Source organism: Dendrobates tinctorius, unplaced genomic scaffold (genome assembly GCF_039654945.1).
Source record: "Dendrobates tinctorius isolate UK_male_01 unplaced genomic scaffold, ASM3965494v1 ptg000027l, whole genome shotgun sequence".
NCBI lineage: Eukaryota > Metazoa > Chordata > Amphibia > Anura > Dendrobatidae > Dendrobates > Dendrobates tinctorius.
The window spans coordinates 6,623,890-6,644,600 of record NW_027361695.1 but is presented as its reverse complement, the minus strand read 5'-3'; the positions used below and the strand labels follow the sequence as shown (position 1 = coordinate 6,644,600).

The window sequence follows — 20,711 nt, the reverse complement described above, 5'->3', positions numbered from 1 at the left end:
ACCACTCTCCATCTTGTAGTTTCCTTACCCACCATTCTCCATTATATAGGTTCCTTACCCCATTACACTTCATCCCATAGGTTTCTTATCCCACCACTCTCAGTCCTGAAGGCTCCTTACCCCTCCACCCTGACCTGTAGTTCCTTACCCCACCATTCTACATCATGTAGGTTTCTTACCTCACCCCACTTCATCCCATAGGTGCCTTACCCCACCACTTTCAATCCTGTATGCTCCTTACACCACCACTTTCCGTCATGTAGGATCCTTACCCCACCACTCTCAGTCCTGTACGTTCCTTACTCCACCCTTCTCCATCCTGTAGGTTCCTTACCCCACCAATCTCTGTCCTATAGTTTGCAGGATGCTGTAGGTCTACAGCATACAAGAAGACAGTGTTCCGGGGCAGCAGGAGCAATGATGACGCCGCATTGCTCTGCCTGTGCCTGTGTGTATGTGTGGGGGAGAAACAGAATCTGTACCCAGATTAGGTGAGTGTGAACATTATCATTTTGTGATGAATGGCATAAAGGTGGCATGGCATTATCACTCTTGGGGAGGAACTCAAGGAGCATCATTAGTTTTAAGGGAGCACTGATATGTTCTAGAGGGGGCACTATGACCGGGATAGGAGGTGCAATACCTGCCTTGCCCCAGGATGGGGGCTACATCACTGCACTGCATCCCTTGCCATCCAAGTTTTTTTTTTCCAGGACAACCCAGCAGAATATATCCTGCAAATGGAAGGACATGGACCTTATCCATCATCTTCAGCCAAAGTCATTTTCATCTTCTCCTCAGTCATTTTCAACATGACCCTAAAAGTCCACATAGACAAAAATGGTGGCGTTTTTTCAGAATCTTCTGTCTGTGGATTTTTTTTTTTTATCTTCTCTATGGGAATTGAAAAAAATACCAGAAAAGAAGAACAAAAAAAAGGACAATATTGACCCAAAGACAGATCCTTATAACATTTATAGGATTTTTCCTTCATAGTGAAACACCTGTAACAACAACCTATGGGATCACTTGGAATGGCTTTTTGCTATCATTTTAATTGCAAAGTCTGGAAACTCCACGTATTACACAGCCGTACAAGGACAAGCTGATTGACATCCACGGCTACAGGCCTGAAGGTTCACATACCTGGAATAGCAGAAATACTTTTACCTATGGGATATGATTATTAACTTCCCATCTTGGCAATCGGTTCACATTTTTATCGCAGACTCTGGAACATGAGAAAAATGCTGAAAATAATGAGAACGATGTCCGATGGGCTACCATTCCGGCAGAGGTACTACGAGGGCAACGAGTCTTCTACATGGCCGCCAGGTGACATTACACTTTTTGGCTTGGTTGCCTGCTGCTCCCACAGGCAACATCAGCTTTGTTTCATAAGCATGTCAGAGGCAGGTTCCGAGTTGACACGCAGAATCACCTGGGGGGACACATTCTGATAAAACATTCCCCTTTTGGGTACATTCACGTGTATAAAATTTTTGCTGTGGATTTTATCACCCAAATCTGCGCTAAAATCCATGACAGACTCTGCAGTGTAAATCAGATTTGAAATCTCATCCATCCACTTTGCTCTTGCTGAGTTTTTCGAGTGGAAACAGCTTAAAAAAAACCTATTTTTTTGAAGTTTTTGGAGGAGTTTTTCTTTTCCTGAAACATTTTTTTTTCCAAGTGTTGTTTGCAGCCTTTTGGATTTGACAGTGCCCTAATTTAGGTCTCATTCACACGTCCAATCTTCTCGAGCGATTTTCATGGATGGCATTCGTTCCACTGATGGTCTATGGGACCATTCACACGTCTGTGATTTTTTTTCGTCAGCTGAAAACCACGGAGACATATCCGAGTGTGAACGGATCACAATCACCAAATCAAGTCTAGGGGTCCGTAAAAAAAATCGGACTGCAATTCGATGACAGTCAGAAAGAAGAAGGTGGAGAAACTTATTTTTTTATCTCCACATACGAGAAAAACTGATGACACTTGGACCAAACTTGGATCAAACTTGGGCCAAATTTGGTCCCATCAAACACTCACGGTAGATACGTCAGCCGGCATTGCTGGGACAGATACAGATCTCATTTCGTTGCCCTTTTGGGTTTTGACCATTAGCTCAGTATTATATCATGTGTGAGAAAAGTACACACCTGAGAAGAAGAGGTCTAGACATAAGGAGATCATCCTGCTGGGAAGGACAGATCCTCCTCCATTAACAGGTCTCGACTAAGAGGTCTCTTCAAAAGGCCTCACCCTATACATTCATGTGACTGGAGGTAGAAGAATTAGACCTTTTTTGTTTTGGATCCATTATCATAAAGCTTTTCAATTCCTTACTGAACACCATGATAATAATTATTATTCAGAGATCAGTTCCCATTATACTTCACCCATTGAACACCACCACCTAAAAAAAACATGACGTCTCGGTAATTTTAGGCTCCTACAGCAACAAAACGATAACAAAAGCAGGAGAAGGTTATTACAGAGTCCATATAAGAGAGGTCTATGGCTACAATCTATAGGGGCTTCATAAGAGTCAAGACTGAAGACCACCTCTAACCCACACCATACTTCCAATCTTTTTTTGGAGCCAAAACCCTTTTTGGTACCACAGATCTCCATGAATGTGCCAAGGGGTCTGATTATCCAGTCAACTTGAGTTCTGGGAGGTTTCGGCTGCACCAGGGAGTTCTCTTAACTTTTCGGGAAGTCTTCACTTTTTCTCGGGAAGTCTTCACTTTTTTTTTAGGGAAGTCTTCACTTTTTTTGGAAGTCTTCACTTTTTTTTGGGAAGTCTTCACTTTTTTCACGAAGTCTTCACTTTTTTTTTTCAGGAAGTCTTCACTCTGTTTCGAGAAGCCTTCACTTTTTTTCAGGAAGTCTTCCACTTTTTTCAGGAAGTCTTCCACTTTTTTGTGAATGCTGGAAGTAGAGATAACCTTAAAAAAAAAAATGTGTGGTAAATCTGCCCAATCCATGGTATGGCACTTTTGATGGGGAAACAGGTTTATACCCCCTGGCCACATAGATGAGGTAGCCGTCAGCCGAGAGTTGAGTGTTTTTGATGGGGTAGGAGGAGAAACACGCTGTCAGACTTTTTTGGCATTGGCTTATCCCCCGTGAAAATATAAGGATTGCAAATGCCCAATCCTTGTCTTCCCCCAACAGCATCTATCAGGGAATGGTCATAAGGCCCCCATACAAATCAGATGGTCGGACGACTGTGCTGAGATAAGAAATCCATCCTGTATTGCATATGGGGGCACTAGGCTATCATCAGACACCACAGGCCATTTATGTAGAAAGGATCAGGCATGTTGGAATTCAACATGCCCGATCCTTCTTTATCCCAAACACCTGCCATTGGGGGAAGAGTTGGGAAACCACCTTATAAATTAGATAGTATCCAAGTCTGGACAAAATAACGGGCAACATACTGTAATACTGAATATCTAATGTGTATGGACAAATAACAGTATATATATATATAACATACATACTGTACATACACACTAGTTTCAGAGGAAGCTTTTGTTTGTGCAGTAAGCATTGTCCTTGTGTTTTATGGACTTGTAAACTGGACATAACATTACCTGTAAATAAATTATATTTTGCCCTCACGTGTCCACACCCATAAAGGACATGACGCCTCATATTTATTAGTGTTTCACCTCACAGCTTTCTATATCCAGAGTCTATGATATTCAGCCATAAAAAAATAACCGAACAATGACCAGTTATTATAGGTCAGTAGTGACTTGTACAGATCAAACTGGTTGAAGAAAAGTCGCACCGGCTGAAGTTACTCACTCAGAGATCTGGTCAGACGCTTCAAGGTGACAACCAATATGGCCGCCACTGCAGATCCACAAGTCATGAAAGCCAAATGGTCATTATAGTCCATGCTGCTTCATGACTAAGACCTTTCTGCTTTCTTTGCTGTCTATCACCCTGACACAGAGGGCGTCGATACAAGAAATTTCCTTCCTGACCCGGTCTCACCTGCAACTTACTTGCACGTCTAACCACCCACATGAGACGGTATGTGAGGAGTGTCTCATTTATGGAGGTAGAGAAAGGATGCAGATATTCCTCATACTATGTATTGTTCCCTGCTATCAGCCATATCATTGGTAAAAGTATGGCAGAAGTATTCTTCTATTAACATGAAGTCCCTAACTTTGTGTATCAGCAACTCCATATAAGGCTCCAGCACTATTACTTGTTGAAGAACCTACTGCCCAAAATACATTTTTCAGGCTTCCTATAGTATGCCAATGACTCCTGCTGTATGGAGGTGTTCATAGATTCAAGAGACTGCAGAAGCCTATAATCCTCACAATGTGGGGTGGACACTCCAGGAGACTGTGACTTCCAGATGTTCCTCACAATGTGAGATGGACACTCCAAGAGACAGTGAGTTCAAAACATTCCCGACAATGTGGGGTAGACAGTACAGGAGACCATGGATTCCACCCGTTCCTCACAATGCAGGGTAGACACACGAGAAGATTGTGACTTCCAGTCATCCCTCACAATGTGGTGTGGACATTCCAGGAGGTTGTGACTTTTTCAGCTGTTCCTCACAATGCAGGGTAGAGACTCCAAGAGACTGTAACTTCCAGCTGTTCCTCACAATGTAGGGTGGATAGTCCAGGAGACCGTGGCTTCCCACTGTTCCTCACAACGTGGGGAAGACATTCCAGTAGACCGTCCCTTCCAGCCGTTCCTCACAATGTGGGGTGGACAGTCCAGGAGACAGTAGCTTCCAGACATTCCTCATAATAAGGGGTGGACAGTCCAGGGGAATGTTACTTCCAGTCGTTCCTCACAAGGTGAGGTGTACACTCCAGGAGATTGTAACTTCCAGCTGTTCCTCAATATGTGGGGTGGACACTCCAGGAGATTGTAACTTCCAGCTGTTCCTCAATATGTGGGGTGGACACTCCAGGAATTTGTGACTTCCAGCCATTCCTCAAAACGCGGAGTAGACACTCCCAAGAAATGGTGACATACAGCCATTCCTCACAATGCGGGGTGAATAGTCCAAGAGTCCAGGACTTTCAGTAAATTGCTTGCACTATTATCCTCTTAGCCCAGCATAAAAGTTTGATTGTCTCCATAGCCTCCAAACACACGGCAGAAGAGATGTCCATACTGGAGCCGGTCTGGGGGAAGATTTATGTAGCCATCAGGATCTTTTACTTTTCGTTACCTCTTTAATGGCAGCGGACCTGGACTAAGGCTCTCGGAGAACACTAGGGTAGCACCCCAAAGTGTAAGTTGATTGGACTTGTTTAAAGCTTCGAGTAGAGGAGTCCGCTTACTCCTTTGGCCGGTTCACTCATCTGAATTTGACAGTCTGATTACAGACCATGATGCTCGGACCAGCCGTGAATCTTCTGATCCAAACACATCAGCCTCATAACCAAATGAAACTGTTGAGTTCGGGTTGGGAGACCTGCGACCGGTCCGGATATTGTGGTCTGTATTCAGACTGTGACTGTTGAAGGTGTGAAACCAGCTTGACCCATGCTGTTTGGGAAAAGGTATGTTGGGGACCCTATCTTTTTTTTGCAGAGGGCTTACAATACTCCACATCTTCATGCGTTTTTTTTATGTGACATGCTGCACTTTTTTACACTTGGGTGAAGAAAGTCATTTTTATGAGCTTTCAAATAAAAAAATAAAACAAACAACTATGAGCATGAATGAAACTGGCGGCCCTTTATTGTCGGTAACAAATTATATCTATATTGCTAGCTTTTTTTGGGGTAGAGGGGGCAGCATTCAGTCCTCTGATAGCAGAGGACAATAGCTCGCCCCACAGCCAAAGCCAATATAGTAATAAGAATCCACAGACACAAATTAGGAATCATACCGCTGCTATTTCTGTCTAATTTTACAGCCCGATACCAATAAAACCTGAACCGTGTCATTTCATAAAAAAAATATCTTTCACCAATTAGGAACCTAGTCGTTTCAGCAGCCGTATTAGTCCGGACGGGACCGTGAGAAAGTCATGAATCAAATGATGCGGCCGGCGCTTTCCCCATTGACAATTTTTTTTGTCTTTCCTGGTGCCTCCGCCCAAGTAAATCCAGCAGAAGAGCCGGGGAGTGGAGCCGAAAATATTTATAGAGCAGGTGGAGGAAAGAAGAAGAGGTGCTGAAGAGGTTTCTGGGCTGAATGAAAGGGTCGGTACACCGCCCCACATTCTCCAGGTCTCCATGTTCTACAGTCAAAACCAACCCCCTTCTGTATATCGGACTCCATCCCACTATTGCTAATATTACCGATATGCCTTGGCCCAATATGTAAGTTATTGTTCAGGGGGAAAGTTAAAAAAAAGTACCGTATATGCCAAAAAATCCAAAACAACCACTCGTTTACTTTTTGCTACTATTGGTTTGTTATTAGAGGGGTGGTCCTCTCAATTTGAGTAGAGTAGACGCCATATACAAAGCCCGTCGGTCTGTGGAGGACCTGTACCCTGGATGTGGTGTAATACTTCATTTCCCCTGTGGAGGTGCTGTAGGGAAACTGAATGCTTACATTCCTACAGATTACAGCTGATTACTGGGGGTCCCAGAGGTAGAACATAATGTAACTTTCCCAAAATTACATATTTCGAACTCTGTTTGTCTCGTCATATTCAATTGATCTGGATCTCGCTTATTAGGGATACAGACAGGACCCTGAACTAGGAGACTAAACATAATGTGAACAAGGCCTTACAAATGAAAGGGACAAGGTTGAGTTTGGTGAGATCTGCTTATGTAGACCCCAAGTTATTCACCTATTAACCCTCTCTCCTCATAGCCAGGACAACTCAACTCACCCTCGCAGCAGCACTGCCCAGAATAATCAACACTGAGTTGTACAATATAACAAAAGGGGTTTAAATAAACCATGGCTTCTTTCTATCAGCCACAGCGCCTCTCTTGTCCATAGGCTGTGTCTGGGATTGCATCTCAGCCACCAGTTCACTGAGCTGCAATACCATACGGAGCCTATGAGGAAGAGTGGCGCTGTTTCTATCATTACATTCCACCATTATAAACAGGTTTAAACTGATGGCGGATTATCAGATTAACAGTAATGTATACATTTATGTACACAACAACCATCCTGTACTTGTTTTCCTGCAACCTTGCATTGCCCAACATTTAAATATTACCTTTCGTAAAATCACAACCCGTGCAAAAAATGTCATCAATGCAAAAGACGTGACTCATTATGGGTAATTGCATATGTCCCGTGAGTCAATCCACCATAACCTTTAATAAGTGACGCCATTTTATTCTGCCGGTAACGATTCTGTGGACTCAATTTGGGACGTGAGAACAGTGAACAGACAGGTGATACTAATATAAAAAAATGTGCAAATTGTATGAATGCAATGAAACTGCTGAACCAAGGTTCCACAAATTGGATTTAGTAACACAACACCTGTCCACTATAATTAATCCGGCCGAGCTGCAATGCCACTTACAGCCTTCGGACAGGGGTGGCGCTATTTTTGGAAAACCCCTTTAAATGCATAAGTGACAGTCAACATAAGAAATATTTTATACCAGCAGCTCCCAACATGCGGCTTTCCAGCAAATGAAGAATAACAACTCTGAGCATGCTGAGAATTGTAGTTTTATAAAAGTAGGAGGGTCACAGGTCAGGTCACATCGGAGGTTGTAAGAGGACAAACCTTTCTAGGCTTTATCTTGTCTTGAATATCGTATTGTCCGATTCCCTTGAAGCTAATTCCCAGCCACCAGGGGATTCCTTGCTTGTCCTGGGAAGATTGGAAAAAAAGTTTTAGGAAAGAGTTCCAAACTAGAAATAATGTAAATCCTGCCAGTGACCTGTACGGATGTCTCATCGTGAGCCACAGAGCAACGACTAGAGCGCCAAATCGCAGTGATGGCCATCTTTTGGCCAACAACCATCTAATCAGTTCTAATCAGTATGACGGATTTAAGATCATTTGACTGGCAGTCATCTTGGCTTCTTGCCCATAGACAGGAGCAGACATGGACTGGCCCACGGGAGAACAGGTAAATCTCCCGGTGGGCCCCCTTTTTTCCTGTATGTGAGCAATAGTTGGCAAAATGGTGAAAAGAGGTTTATCAATTCAGGAAAGCGAATTAAAAGCAAGACAAGGGACCCCTGTTTTCGAGATTGATGCTAGAGGTGGATGTGCCGTAAATGTCTGAGATATGGATACCCCTTTAGGAACAATTTTCTGAATTTAGGTTCAAAGGACCTTTATTGAGTGCTGGTTATTTTCATTTTAGCCTACAAAACATTCCTAGGATTATGTAAAAGAAAAATCCATAAAAGATGTTAAAAACAACAGACAGCCAGCATGTAAAGTAGCCCAGGGGATGCAGCTCAATGCCAGGCAGCAGCAGACAAGGAAATGAAAGCAATAGAAAAACTTCCAGCGTTTCGTAGAGAACATCTTCATAAAAGATCAAAACACTGGAAGCGCACGGCCAATTCCTTCCACTTTATTAAAGGCCGTCTTGACCTAGTAATAGCGTCTGTGAAGATGAAAATAACCATTTTATGGATGTGGTTATAGAGGAACGGTCACTGACCTTTACTTTGTAGTAATGAACACCATATGTGGGCAGAGCTTCCACTATTTTCATGTACCTGCAGGTGGAGGAAACAGAGAAAGAAGAAAAGATGTCGCATAAAATATTGAACTAAAGCTGAAATGTATTACATTTTTGTCATCACAACGGTCAACTAATGGCCGACACACTGCGGGCATCCTAAAATATTCACTGGGCTAGCTGACAATTAACTACATCATACCAAATAAAAGACTGCAAGCAATTAGGTTAGTGACATGTAGATAGTGAAAAGTAGGCCATCCTGGATGTCCATGTGCTGCGCTGACCAGCGTATGAGCTGGTGGTGCAAATGGAACCAGTGGGCAACTACCCCCCCAAGTTTTTTTTCAGGGAGGATGCCCACTGGTACCCAAGACTGATAACAAGAAAGAAGTTAAAGCGTTATTTCCAACATTTAAAATTATCACCTATCCTATTGTCAGGTCGGCGGTCACGGCTGCACCCGCTCCCGCCCCTCCTCCAGCGGCGACCGCCGCCTCCTCCTCCTACCGGCGTCCTCGCCGCGGCGCGATCCCATGCTCTGCCTCCCCTCCTGTGACGGCACCGCGCTCCTTCCTTAGGGCGTGCGCGCGCACCAGCGTTCCCTCTTCCGCCTACGGGGGGTGGCGCCGGGGGCGGCACGTACCGCCCGCTTCCGGACCCTAGGGTATTTCTGGCGCGCTCTCTATTGAGAGGACGCCTGAGTGTTTCTGTGCACTCGCCACGTTGCGCTTTGGCCCCCTTCAGGTTCCTATAGTGCCGCCTGTTTCCTGTCTGTCTTCCCCTTGGCTTCCAGTCCCCGCTCTTCATCCTTGTTCCCAGTGTTCGTCCCCTGCATGCCCGCTCTGTTCTCCCTTCTGGTACCCCCTTGTGTGCTTCCTCCCGGTCCTCTCCCCTCTAGTACCTGCTCCCTGTCTGTCTACCCATCCAGTAGTCCTGTTTGGTCCTCTACCTCTCAGTCCTGTACTCCTGCCTACGGGCGCCTCTTATCCTTGAGCCGCCCCTCCTGGTACCGGCTGTCGCGGTTCTGTCCTCGGTGGTCTTGCCCCAAACGATCCCTGTATAGGGGTCGGTCTTCACCTGGAGCGCTCGATCTCCGGGGCTCCAGATCCGCGACCCAGAGGGTCCACTCTCGGACGTCCTTTCCCGAAAAACGTCACAGTACACTCAGGCCATGGACCCCGCTGGTGCCACGGCTGCCACGCAGAAGGAACTGTTGTTCCTGCGTGAAAATCAGGCCCGAATCATGGCTTTTATGAAGTCCATGGACACCCGTTTGTCCGCTATGCAGACCTCTGACCCCGGGCATGCTCCCCTCCTAGCCAGCCTGCAGCAGGAGCTCGCGCAGCAGCGCGATGCCCAGTCCCACGTTTTGGCATATATGGCGTCCATCGATGACCGACTGCTTGCCTTGCAGTCCGCTGCAGTCGTCTCTAACCCTCCCAGGGACGCCGTCTCCTCTCCGCCCCCCCGCCTGGGTAAGCCTCCCAGATATGGTGGAGATCCTAAACTTTGTCGGGGCTTTTTAAACCAGTGCAGACTGCACTTCGAGCTGTTGCCCCAACAATATCCCACGGATCGCGCCAAGGTGGCGTTCATAGTATCCCACCTCGAGGGAGAAGCCCTGTCCTGGGTGAACCCTCTTTGGGAGAGGGATGATCCCGTCGTAGTGAATATCCAGAACTTCCTGGAAACATTTCGTAGGGTGTTTGACGAACCCGGCCGCTTGGCTTCTACCACAGAAGCTCTCTTTAGTCTCCGCCAAGGGTCGCTTACGGTGGGGCAGTACGCCATCCGTTTTCGGACCTTGTCGTCTGAACTCGGATGGAATAATGAGGCACTTGTGGGTGCCTTCTGGAGAGGCCTTTCTAGCAAGATTAAAGACGAGCTAGCCGGTCGGGATACCCCCACCTCTCTGGAGGACCTTATAGCCCTGGCTACGCGCATAGACCTCCGTTTTTTGGAGCGCTCGCGGGAATCGGTTAGAGAACGCAGACCCTTCAGGCTATATCAAGCGCCCATTCTACGCTCTGCTGCTCCTTCTACTAGCAGCGTCCCCGAGCCCATGCAGGTTGATCGGGTCAGGTTGACTGAGCAGCGTCGCAGAGAGAGGATGACTAACGGGCTCTGCCTGTACTGTGGTGGGGCTAATCATTTCATCCGCACTTGTCCTGAGAGGCCGGGAAACGCCTCCACCTAGGTCAGGTAAGAGAGGTCTCCCTAGGTGATCATAATTCCTCTCTGCCTCTTACCCTTTCAGCCTTAATTATTTCAGGACGGGAGCGCAGATCTGTGGAGGCGTATGTGGACTCGGGTGCGGCTGGCAATTTCATCCGGCAGCAAGAGGTGGACCAACTTCAGATTCCGGTGGCTATCCTAAAAGACCCACGGGCTATCACCTCCGTCGATGGAACACCCCTTCCCGGGCTCGTTACCAGGATCACGACCGAAGTGGACTTACAAATTGGAGCGCTTCATTTTGAAAAGATAGCCTTCTATGTGCTGCCTAAATTGTCTCACGCTGTCCTCCTCGGATTACCCTGGCTTCGGCTGCACGAGCCAGTTGTCGACTGGCGCTCAGGGGAGATCCTCCGCTGGGGTCAATCCTGCCACACTCGTTGTTTGCAATCCGTCCTCCATCCTCGTCTCCTGCCTACGCCGACCAATCTCACGGGTCTCCCCGTACCGTACTACGCGTACGCCGACGTTTTCAGTAAAAAAGATGCGGAGTCTCTGCCTCCGCATCGGGCCTATGACTGCCCTATCAACTTGCTTCCTGGAGCCACTCCGCCCAGGGGGAGGACGTATCCCCTATCTCCAGCAGAGACCTCGGCCATGACTGAATACATCCGGGAGAACTTGGCGAAGGGGTTCATCCGAAAGTCCTCGTCCCCAGCTGGTGCAGGCTTCTTCTTTGTTCGGAAGAAAGACGGATCTCTTAGACCATGTATCGACTACCGGGGCCTGAACAATATCACAGTTAAGAATCGATACCCACTTCCACTCATCCCAGAACTCTTTGACCGGCTGAGAGGGGCTCGAATCTTCACGAAGCTGGACCTGCGGGGAGCCTACAATTTGATCCGGATTCGCGCAGGCGACGAATGGAAGACGGCCTTCAATACCCGTGATGTCATTATGAGTATTTAGTCATGCCGTTTGGTCTCTGCAATGCTCCAGCTGTCTTCCAGGAGTTCGTTAATGAGGTGTTTCGGGACCTTCTGTACACTTGCGTAATAGTGTATTTAGACGATATCCTCATCTTCTCGCCTGACCTTCCCTCCCATCGGAGAAGCGTACGCATGGTCCTGCACCGTCTCCGGGAGAATCACCTCTACGCCAAGATTGAGAAGTGTCTCTTCGAGCAGACCTCGTTACCCTTCTTGGGGCATGTCATCACAGTTTCCGGTCTGAAGATGTATCCCGAGAAACTCTCGGCGGTACTCAAGTGGCCCCGTCCTGTCGGAATCAAAGCCATCCAGCGTTTCCTCGGATTCGCAAATTATTACCGACAGTTCGTGCCGCATTTTTCCTCATTGACCAAACCTATCTCGGCCTTGACCCGCAAAGGAACTAAGCCTGATCACTGGCCCTCCGAGGCGGAAGATGCCTTTCTGGCGCTGAAACGCTCCTTTGCAGCAGCACCGGTCCTACATCGGCCGGTGGCCAGTAGGCCTTTTGTTCTTGAAGTAGACGCCTCCTCCACCGGAGCTGGGGCGGTCCTCTCCCAGCGAGTTCCCCCTGGACGTCTGGTCCCCTGCGGGTTCTTTTCCAAGTCCTTTTCGCCAGCAGAGTGCAACTACTCCATCGGTGATCGGGAGTTGCTGGCCATCAAGATGGCTCTGGAAGAGTGGCGGTACCTGCTCGAGGGGGCTGTGCACCCCTTTACCATCTTCACGGACCACAAAAATTTGGCCTATCTGCAGTTCGCCCAAAGGCTCAATTCCAGACAAGCCAGATGGGCCTTGTATTTTTCTCGATTCGACTTCCAGCTTCACTTCCGGCCCGGTAATAAGAACACCAAAGCAGATGCACTTTCCAGATCTCTACAGTCGCCAGAAGAGGACGAGAGCCCCTCGTATATTATCGAGCCTGCCAAAGTGATCACCGTGGCCCCAGTGAACTTTTCTACTCCTCCACCAGGCAAGACCTTCGTGCCTCAGAATAAACGTCTGGAGGTGTTGCGCTGGGGGCACTCCTCCAAGGTTGCGGGGCACGTGGGGTCCAAGAAGACTATCGCTTCTCTCACGTTATTACTGGTGGGCTACCCTTCGCCAAGACGTGGCAGATTTTGTTGCCTCTTGCTCAACCTGTGCGCAGAACAAGGTTCCAAGAACTTTGCCCTCCGGTCTTCTCCATCCGTTGCCGGTGCCGGAGGCTCCTTGGCAACAAATTGCCATGGCCTTTATAACCGACTTGCCCTGCTCAGCTGGTTGCACCACCATCTTAGTCGTGGCGGACCGCTTCTCTAAGATGGCTCATTTTATCCCCCTGGCCGGGCTGCCCTCCGCTCCGAAGTTGGCCGAGATCTTCATCCATCAGATCTTCAGGTTGCATGGTCTTCCCCTACGGATTGTGTCTGATCGAGGGGTCCAATTTACTTCTCGCTTCTGGAGGGCTCTATGTCAGCTCATGGGTACGTCCCTCGACTTCTCCTCCGCCTATCACCCGCAGACCAATGGGCAGGTAGAACGGATTAACCAGGACCTAACGACTTACCTGCGCCACTTCTCCAACGCCCATCAGGATAATTGGGTCTCTCTTCTACCCTGGGCTGAATTCGCCCATAATAACCACCCCAGTGAGTCTACCACCAAAACTCCGTTCTTTGTGGTTTCTGGTCGCAATCCTGGTGTTCCACTACCCTTTGTCGCCTCTTCAGGAGTTCCTGCAGCTGATGCCCTCGCCACAGAATTTTTGAATATTTGGAAGGAGACCAGAGAGGCTCTGGTGAAGACCAGTGCCCGAATCAAAAGACATGCAGACAAGAGACGGAGGGACCTTCCCCCGTACCACCCTGGTGATAAGGTCTGGCTCTCAACCAAGCACATCCGCCTGAAAGTTCCTTCCTATAAGCTGTGTCCTCGTTACATCGGTCCCTTCGAGGTACTAAAACGCATCAATGAAGTGTCTTACAAACTGAGGTTGCCGGCTTCTCTCCGGGTCCCTAACGCCTTTCACGTCTCGCTCTTGAAACCTGTAGTTCTGAATCGGTTCCAACCGGTCTTCGTTGCCCCTCCTTTACCTATTGGGTCGGATGACATCTTTGAAGTAAAAGATATTTTAGCCATGAAGAGAGTCAGGGGGAAGACTTTCTTTCTCATTGAGTGGAAGGGATTTGGTCCTGAGGAAAGGTCTTGGGAGCCTCAAAAGAATATCAACGCTCCTCTAATCCTAAAAAAGTTTCTGGCCAATCTCAGAAAGGGGGGATGTAAAGAGGGGGGTACTGTCAGGTCGGCGGTCACGGCTGCACCCGCTCCCGCCCCTCCTCCAGCGGCGACCGCCGCCTCCTCCTCCTACCGGCGTCCTCGCCGCGGCGCGATCCCATGCTCTGCCTCCCCTCCTGTGACGGCACCGCGCTCCTTCCTTAGGGGGCGCGCGCGCACCAGCGTTCCCTCTTCCGCCTACGGGGGGTGGCGCCGGGGGCGGCACGTACCGCCCGCTTCCGGACCCTAGGGTATTTCTGGCGCGCTCTCTATTGAGAGGACGCCTGAGTGTTTCTGTGCGCTCGCCACGTTGCGCTTTGGCCCCCTTCAGGTTCCTATAGTGCTGCCTGTTTCCTGTCTGTCTTCCCCTTGGCTTCCAGTCCCCGCTCTTCATCCTTGTTCCCAGTGTTCGTCCCCTGCATGCCCGCTCTGTTCTCCCTTCTGGTACCCCCTTGTGTGCTTCCTCCCGGTCCTCTCCCCTCTAGTACCTGCTCCCTGTCTGTCTACCCATCCAGTAGTCTTGTTTGGTCCTCTACCTCTCAGTCCTGTACTCCTGCCTACGGGCGCCTCTTATCCTGGAGCCGCCCCTCCTGGTACCGGCTGTCGCGGTTCTGTCCTCGGTGGTCTTGCCCCAAACGATCCCTGTATAGGGGTCGGTCTTCACCTGGAGCGCTCGATCTCCGGGGCTCCAGATCCGCGACCCAGAGGGTCCACTCTCGGACGTCCTTTCCCGAAAAACGTCACACCTATTTCTAGGTGACAACTTGGGGACTTTTGTGGGTTTGACCGGACCCAACAATGGGACTCCGAAATGCCTTGTCCAAATTAAGCAACACTTTCCGATCATCGAGTTATAAAGTTATCAAGTGTCCTGTGAAATATCTATTTAACCAAAGGGTTAATATTGTAGCCTAATTTAATCCAGTACTAGCATTAGGCAAAAAGATTTGCAGTACCCTGGTCTAGCGGTCACATCAGAACCCTGCAAACTTCCTCCAACCTGTGGCATCCCCACGACTCTTCTGATTAGTAGGTCCAGCGCTATATCGAGCCTAATGAGATTATGGGGTTTACTAATCAGAAGAGGCGCCAGGTAGGGGGAGGCTCATAGTGCTCTGGCCCCGTAGCCCCACATTTCCAGTGTGACCACCAGACCAGGATCTTATTGCTTAACTTTTTCCAATACACGCTGGATTTACATAAATGTGGTGGCACCTTTTGTCACGGTTCTAGGTTTTTTCCCACTGACCCCAAATATACTTTGCCAACATTTAGGCAAGGTAATTTGAGCGGGGATCATGTGAAGTGCCAAGAATGTTGCACCATAACCAAGCCTCTTCCAGACCCCCTCCATGGAAGAACCCTCCTGGAGCCAAATCCTCCATCAGTCAGGGAGGGCTCTCTCATGTGTCTGGAGTTTTCGCAAATTTGCCGCCCAAAGTATTGCACCAATATCCATATACAAGCCGTACTAGGGATATAAAACAAGGATCCTTTGAGTTATGAGAGCACAGAGGAGGACACCATGCACCTCATGCACGTACGTATCTTACCGGACTATGGCTTGTCCTCTAGTGACACCTTTTAACTTCTTGCAATGTTGGATGACTCGATCCTCACTAGATGTGAAAAAAACAATAAAAGTTGCATTACAAAGACAGTAGATGTTGTCGCCTTCCTCCTTCATTGCTATACGTGTGCATTTTAACACATAGTCAGCCATGTGCCATTTATAAAATGGTTTTATGTGGCAGAGGAGCCTTTTTAGCCAAGGTCACCTGCATCTCCTTCAGCTTCACCTCTGGTCACTGAGTGACTGTCCATGCAGCAAATACTCCTGCAATCCAATGTGCTTCGGCTACTAGTATCGACAAACGGTCTGGTATGGGTTGTATAGTCGTGCAGGTTGTGTACATACCAGTAGGTAAGGGACGGGTGTTCGTGTAGCGTTCTGGTGGGCAGCGCCGGCAGAATCTTCAGATCTTTTCGTGCATTTTCATCACTGGAGCAGAACAAAAAGAAGAAAAGTGAAACTATTGTTTGTTTTTCCTGGTAGGGGATGAATTACTAATCACCGAAGAGCATTGTTCATTTACACTCAAATTTCAAGGTGGACTGTTCTCGAGTGACAGCGACACAATAAAATTAGGTTATGTACACCTCTGACTGTTAGGATGGAAGCTACAGACTGCAGAGAAAAGCAGCATCAGACTTTAAGAAAAGCAAACAGCAGAACCATAACAAAAATAACATAAATAAAATCTCAAAATTGTGCAAAAATTTTCTATTTAGCCACTTAATTTGCTCAAACTGGGTAGCGTAAAATTAACCTAGCATGAAAGCTTCCATGGTGCATTTCAGCACAACTAGGCAGTATGTTATTGAAAAATTTTGGAAAATCGAGTGTCAAGCTCCTTGGAACGGCTATGGGAACCATATTGGTCATTCACCGGTTGTGTTAAAAAAATGTCAATATTAACTGATTATTTTGAGGCTTTATGTCCCATACCTGTGAGATTATAGTCAGTAAAACTCGCTGATATCAGATCAGTAACGCGTAGCTTGGTTATAGGCATGCACCTTTGGCAGAATTTGTCGAATTTAAAGACCACACCCCACAACATCCTTACACTATGCCCCCTAAATATAATACTGTCACTCACTGTGATACACACTGTGCTGCCCTAAAGATATTAGCCAAAATGTGCCAGGTAAAACCAACCACCTTGGCCTCCACGATGACCGTTTGGTGATCCTATCCAGTCGAGATGACATGGCCAACGCAAACCTGTTGTTCTCCTCTCTTACCGTAGCACCCTTAGACTTCAGTAGACAAGGTCACCTCTTCTATATGTGGCTATGATAGAAGTTCAGGTGTGGTCTTAGTCTCAAAGGCAGAAAGTGCCCCCCAACCCTTACTTTAGCTCTAGTGACATCAGATTTAGGTAATGAAAGGCCTCTATAAAGTACTCACACCCCTTTTTGGAACTGCCTAAAGATCTCTGATCTAATATTTTAGGCCCTGTCCCTTACAAGAGATTTCTGAGCAGGGACAATCTACAGACGCCTTTCGATGAGAAAATCACTTTTGGATCAAGATCATAGGCATCAAGAATGTGGTCTATCAGGTGAGAAGTTATGGTGAATTTCCCCAGTTTTCTTAAGAACCTTCCTGTTTAGTAGTTTAGTCATTCGCAGAGATTGCTTTCAACACAGTGAGGAAAAAAACACTTTTTTGTTCTGCTAAGATGCGGGTAATATATACCGTAAATCTCGTCTAATGATGGAAATTTTTTGAGTTGGAGGAAACATGCAGCGAGACTCATCATCCACACGGGCCTCAATCAGGAAAAAAACGGTTTATTTCAGTAAAGTAGAATCTGATCATTAATAATCGTATTGTAATCAGCGCTTCAATTGTGGAATTTCAAGAATGTGAAAGATCGCGCTCCTGCAATGATAGCGAGTCTAATAAATCTCCTGCGATCACTAAGCATGACCTGACCGAAAGCTAAAAGTCAGGCTGAAATCCAAAGCGGCAAGTGGAGGGAAACAGCCAGTAAAGAATTAAATTATCAATCCCATAAATTTAAAATATTTTCAACTTTTTCCTTCAAAATTTAAATTATGCACTATGTAATAATTTGGAAGATTAGTAAATTCAAAATTTGACAAATCTCTGCTACCCATTTATCGAAAGAATATCAAAATTAAAGGCGCTTTACAGCATTTAGGAAATACATATTTAATCCATCCTCCGTACGGTGCCCTGCCTGTTTTTTCGTCCTGTAACGCTGGCCTAAAATGTTCAAAAATGTAAGTTAAAATTACGTAAAACATCACCTTTTAGGAGGCCCAATTTGCAAGACGGTTCTGTGAAAATTGGAACCGCTGCAGAATGGATGAATCTGGAGACACGTGACTCTCACCGTTATGGGCAAAGATTGGCTGCCATGGATTGGTGCCAAGGTGACACATCAAAACCAGAAGGGCCCCAAGGAAATAGCAGTAAAACTGGAAAATCCTTGTAAAGGCCACTTTGCACAATTTTTTACCATTTTAAAATACCAGAAAAACAAATTTTAAAAGATTTTTTCAAGGGACATTTTTAGTGCTTTTTTATATTTTTTTAAATTGACTGTCATGATTTATGTGCTTTTCTTGGCATTTTTTCTAGTCCGAGAAAGAAAAGCTTCTTGAAAAAAAACAAACAAAAACGAAAACAAAATCACATCCAGTGCACATTTGGGTAACATATACAGTTGTGGCCAAAAGTATTGACACCCCTGCAATTCTGTCAGTTAATACTCAGTTTCTTCCTGAAAATGATTGCAGACACAAATTCTTTGGTATTATTATCTTCATTTAATTTGTCTTAAATGAAAAAACACAAAAAGAATTGTCCTAAAGCCAAATTGGATATAGTTCCACACCAAACATAAAAAAGAGGGTGGACAAAAGTATTGGCACTGTTCGAAAAATCATGTGATGCTTCTCTAATTTGTGTAATTAATAGCACCTGTAACTTACAGTGGGGAAAAAAAGTATTTAGTCAGTCAGCAATAGTGCAAGTTCCACCACTTAAAAAGATGAGAGGCGTCTGTAATTTACATCATAGGTAGACCTCAACTATGGGAGACAAACTGAGAAAAAAAAATCCAGAAAATCACATTGTCTGTTTTTTTTTCATTTTATTTGCATATTATGGTGGAAAATAAGTATTTGGTCAGAAACAAGCAATCAAGATTTCTGGCTCTCACAGACCTGTAACTTCTTCTTTAAGAGTCTCCTCTTTCCTCCACTCATTACCTGTAGTAATGGCACCTGTTTAAACTTGTTATCAGTATAAAAAGACACCTGTGCACACCCTCAAACAGTCTGACTCCAAACTCCACTATGGTGAAGACCAAAGAGCTGTCAAAGGACACCAGAAACAAAATTGTAGCCCTGCACCAGGCTGGGAAGACTGAATCTGCAATAGCCAACCAGCTTTGACTGAAGAAATCAACTGTTGGAGCATTAAATAGAAATTGGAAGACATACAAGACCACTGATAATCTCCCTCGATCTGGTGCTCCACGCAAAATCCCACCCCGTGGGGTCAGAATGATCACAAGAACGGTGAGCAAAAATCCCAGAACCACGCGGGGGGACCTAGTAAATGAACTGCAGAGAGCTGGGACCAATGTAACAAGGCCTACCATAAGTAACACACTACGCCACCATGGATTCAGATCCTGCAGTGCCAGACGTGTCCCACTGCTTAAGCCTGTACATGTCCGGGCCCGTCTGAAGTTTGCTAGAGAGCATTTGGATGATCCAGAGGAGTTTTGGGAGAATGTCCTATGGTCTGATGAAACCAAACTGGAACTGTTTGGTAGAAACACAACTTGTCGTGTTTGGAGGAAAAAGAATACTGAGTTGCATCCATCAAACACCATACCTACTGTAAAGCATGATGGTGGAAACATCATGCTTTGGGGCTGTTTCTCTGCAAAGGGGCCAGGACGACTGATCCGGGTACATGAAAGAATGAATGGGGCCATGTATCGTGAGATTTTGAGTGCAAACCTCCTTCCATCAGCAAGGGCATTGAAGATGAAACGTGGCTGGGTCTTTCAACATGACAATGATCCAAAGCACACCGCCAGGGCAACGAAGGAGTGGCTTCGTAAGAAGCATTTCAAGGTCCTGGAGTGGCCTAGCCAGTCTCCAGATCTCAACCCTATAGAAAACCTTTGGAGGGAGTTGAAAGTCCGTGTTGCCAAGCGAAAAGCCAAAAACATCACTGCTCTAGAGGAGATCTGCATGGAGGAATGGGCCAACATACCAACAACAGTGTGTGGCAACCTTGTGAAGACTTACAGAAAACGTTTGACCTCTGTCATTGCCAACAAAGGATATATCACAAAGTATTGAGATGAAATTTTGTTTCTGACCAAATACTTATTTTCCACCATAATATGCAAATAAAATGAAAAAAAAAACAGACAATGTGATTTTCTGGATTTTTTTTTCTCAGTTTGTCTCCCATAGTTGAGGTCTACCTATGATGTAAATTACAGACGCCTCTCATCTTTTTAAGTGGTGGAACTTGCACTATTGCTGACTGACTAAATAGTTTTTTTCCCCACTGTACCTGTGGCACCTAACAGGTGTTGGCAATAACTAAATCACACTTGCAGCCAGCTGACATGGATTAAAGTTGACTCAACCTCTGTCCTGTGTCCTTGTGTGTACCACATTGAGCATGGAGAAAAGAAAGAAGACCAAAGAACTGTCTGAGGACTTGAGAAACCAAATTGTGAGGAAGCATGAGCAATCTCAAGGCTACAAGTCCATCTCCAAAGACCTGAATGTTCCTGTGTCTACCGTGCGCAGTGTCATCAAGAAGTTTAAAGCCCATGGCACTGTGGCTAACCTCCCTAGATGTGGACGGAAAAGAAAAATTGACAAGAGATTTCAACGCAAGATTGTGCGGATGTTGGATAAAGAACCTTGACTAACATCGAAACAAGTTCAAGCTGCCCTGCAGTCCGAGGGTATAACAGTGTCAACCCGTACTATCCGTCGGCGTCTGAATGAAAAGGGACTGTATGGTAGGAGACCCAGGAAGACCCCACTTCTTACCCAGAGACATAAAAAA

General features: G+C 46.5%; 1 protein-coding gene across 2 annotated transcripts in view; it reads right to left on the bottom strand.

Moving 5' to 3' along the window:
• The window catches only part of FRMD4B (FERM domain containing 4B), a 142,541-nt gene that overhangs the window by 24,150 nt on the left and 97,680 nt on the right, over positions 1 to 20,711 (bottom strand). For both annotated transcript variants that reach the window (XM_073569729.1, XM_073569730.1), the window contains exons 8-11: positions 15,984 to 16,067; positions 15,619 to 15,684; positions 8,619 to 8,676; positions 7,724 to 7,810 (exon numbers count right to left, since the gene is read on the bottom strand). In XM_073569729.1, coding sequence (XP_073425830.1) covers positions 7,724 to 7,810; positions 8,619 to 8,676; positions 15,619 to 15,684; positions 15,984 to 16,067 — 295 coding nt within the window. The remainder of the gene's footprint in view (positions 1 to 7,723; positions 7,811 to 8,618; positions 8,677 to 15,618; positions 15,685 to 15,983; positions 16,068 to 20,711) is intronic.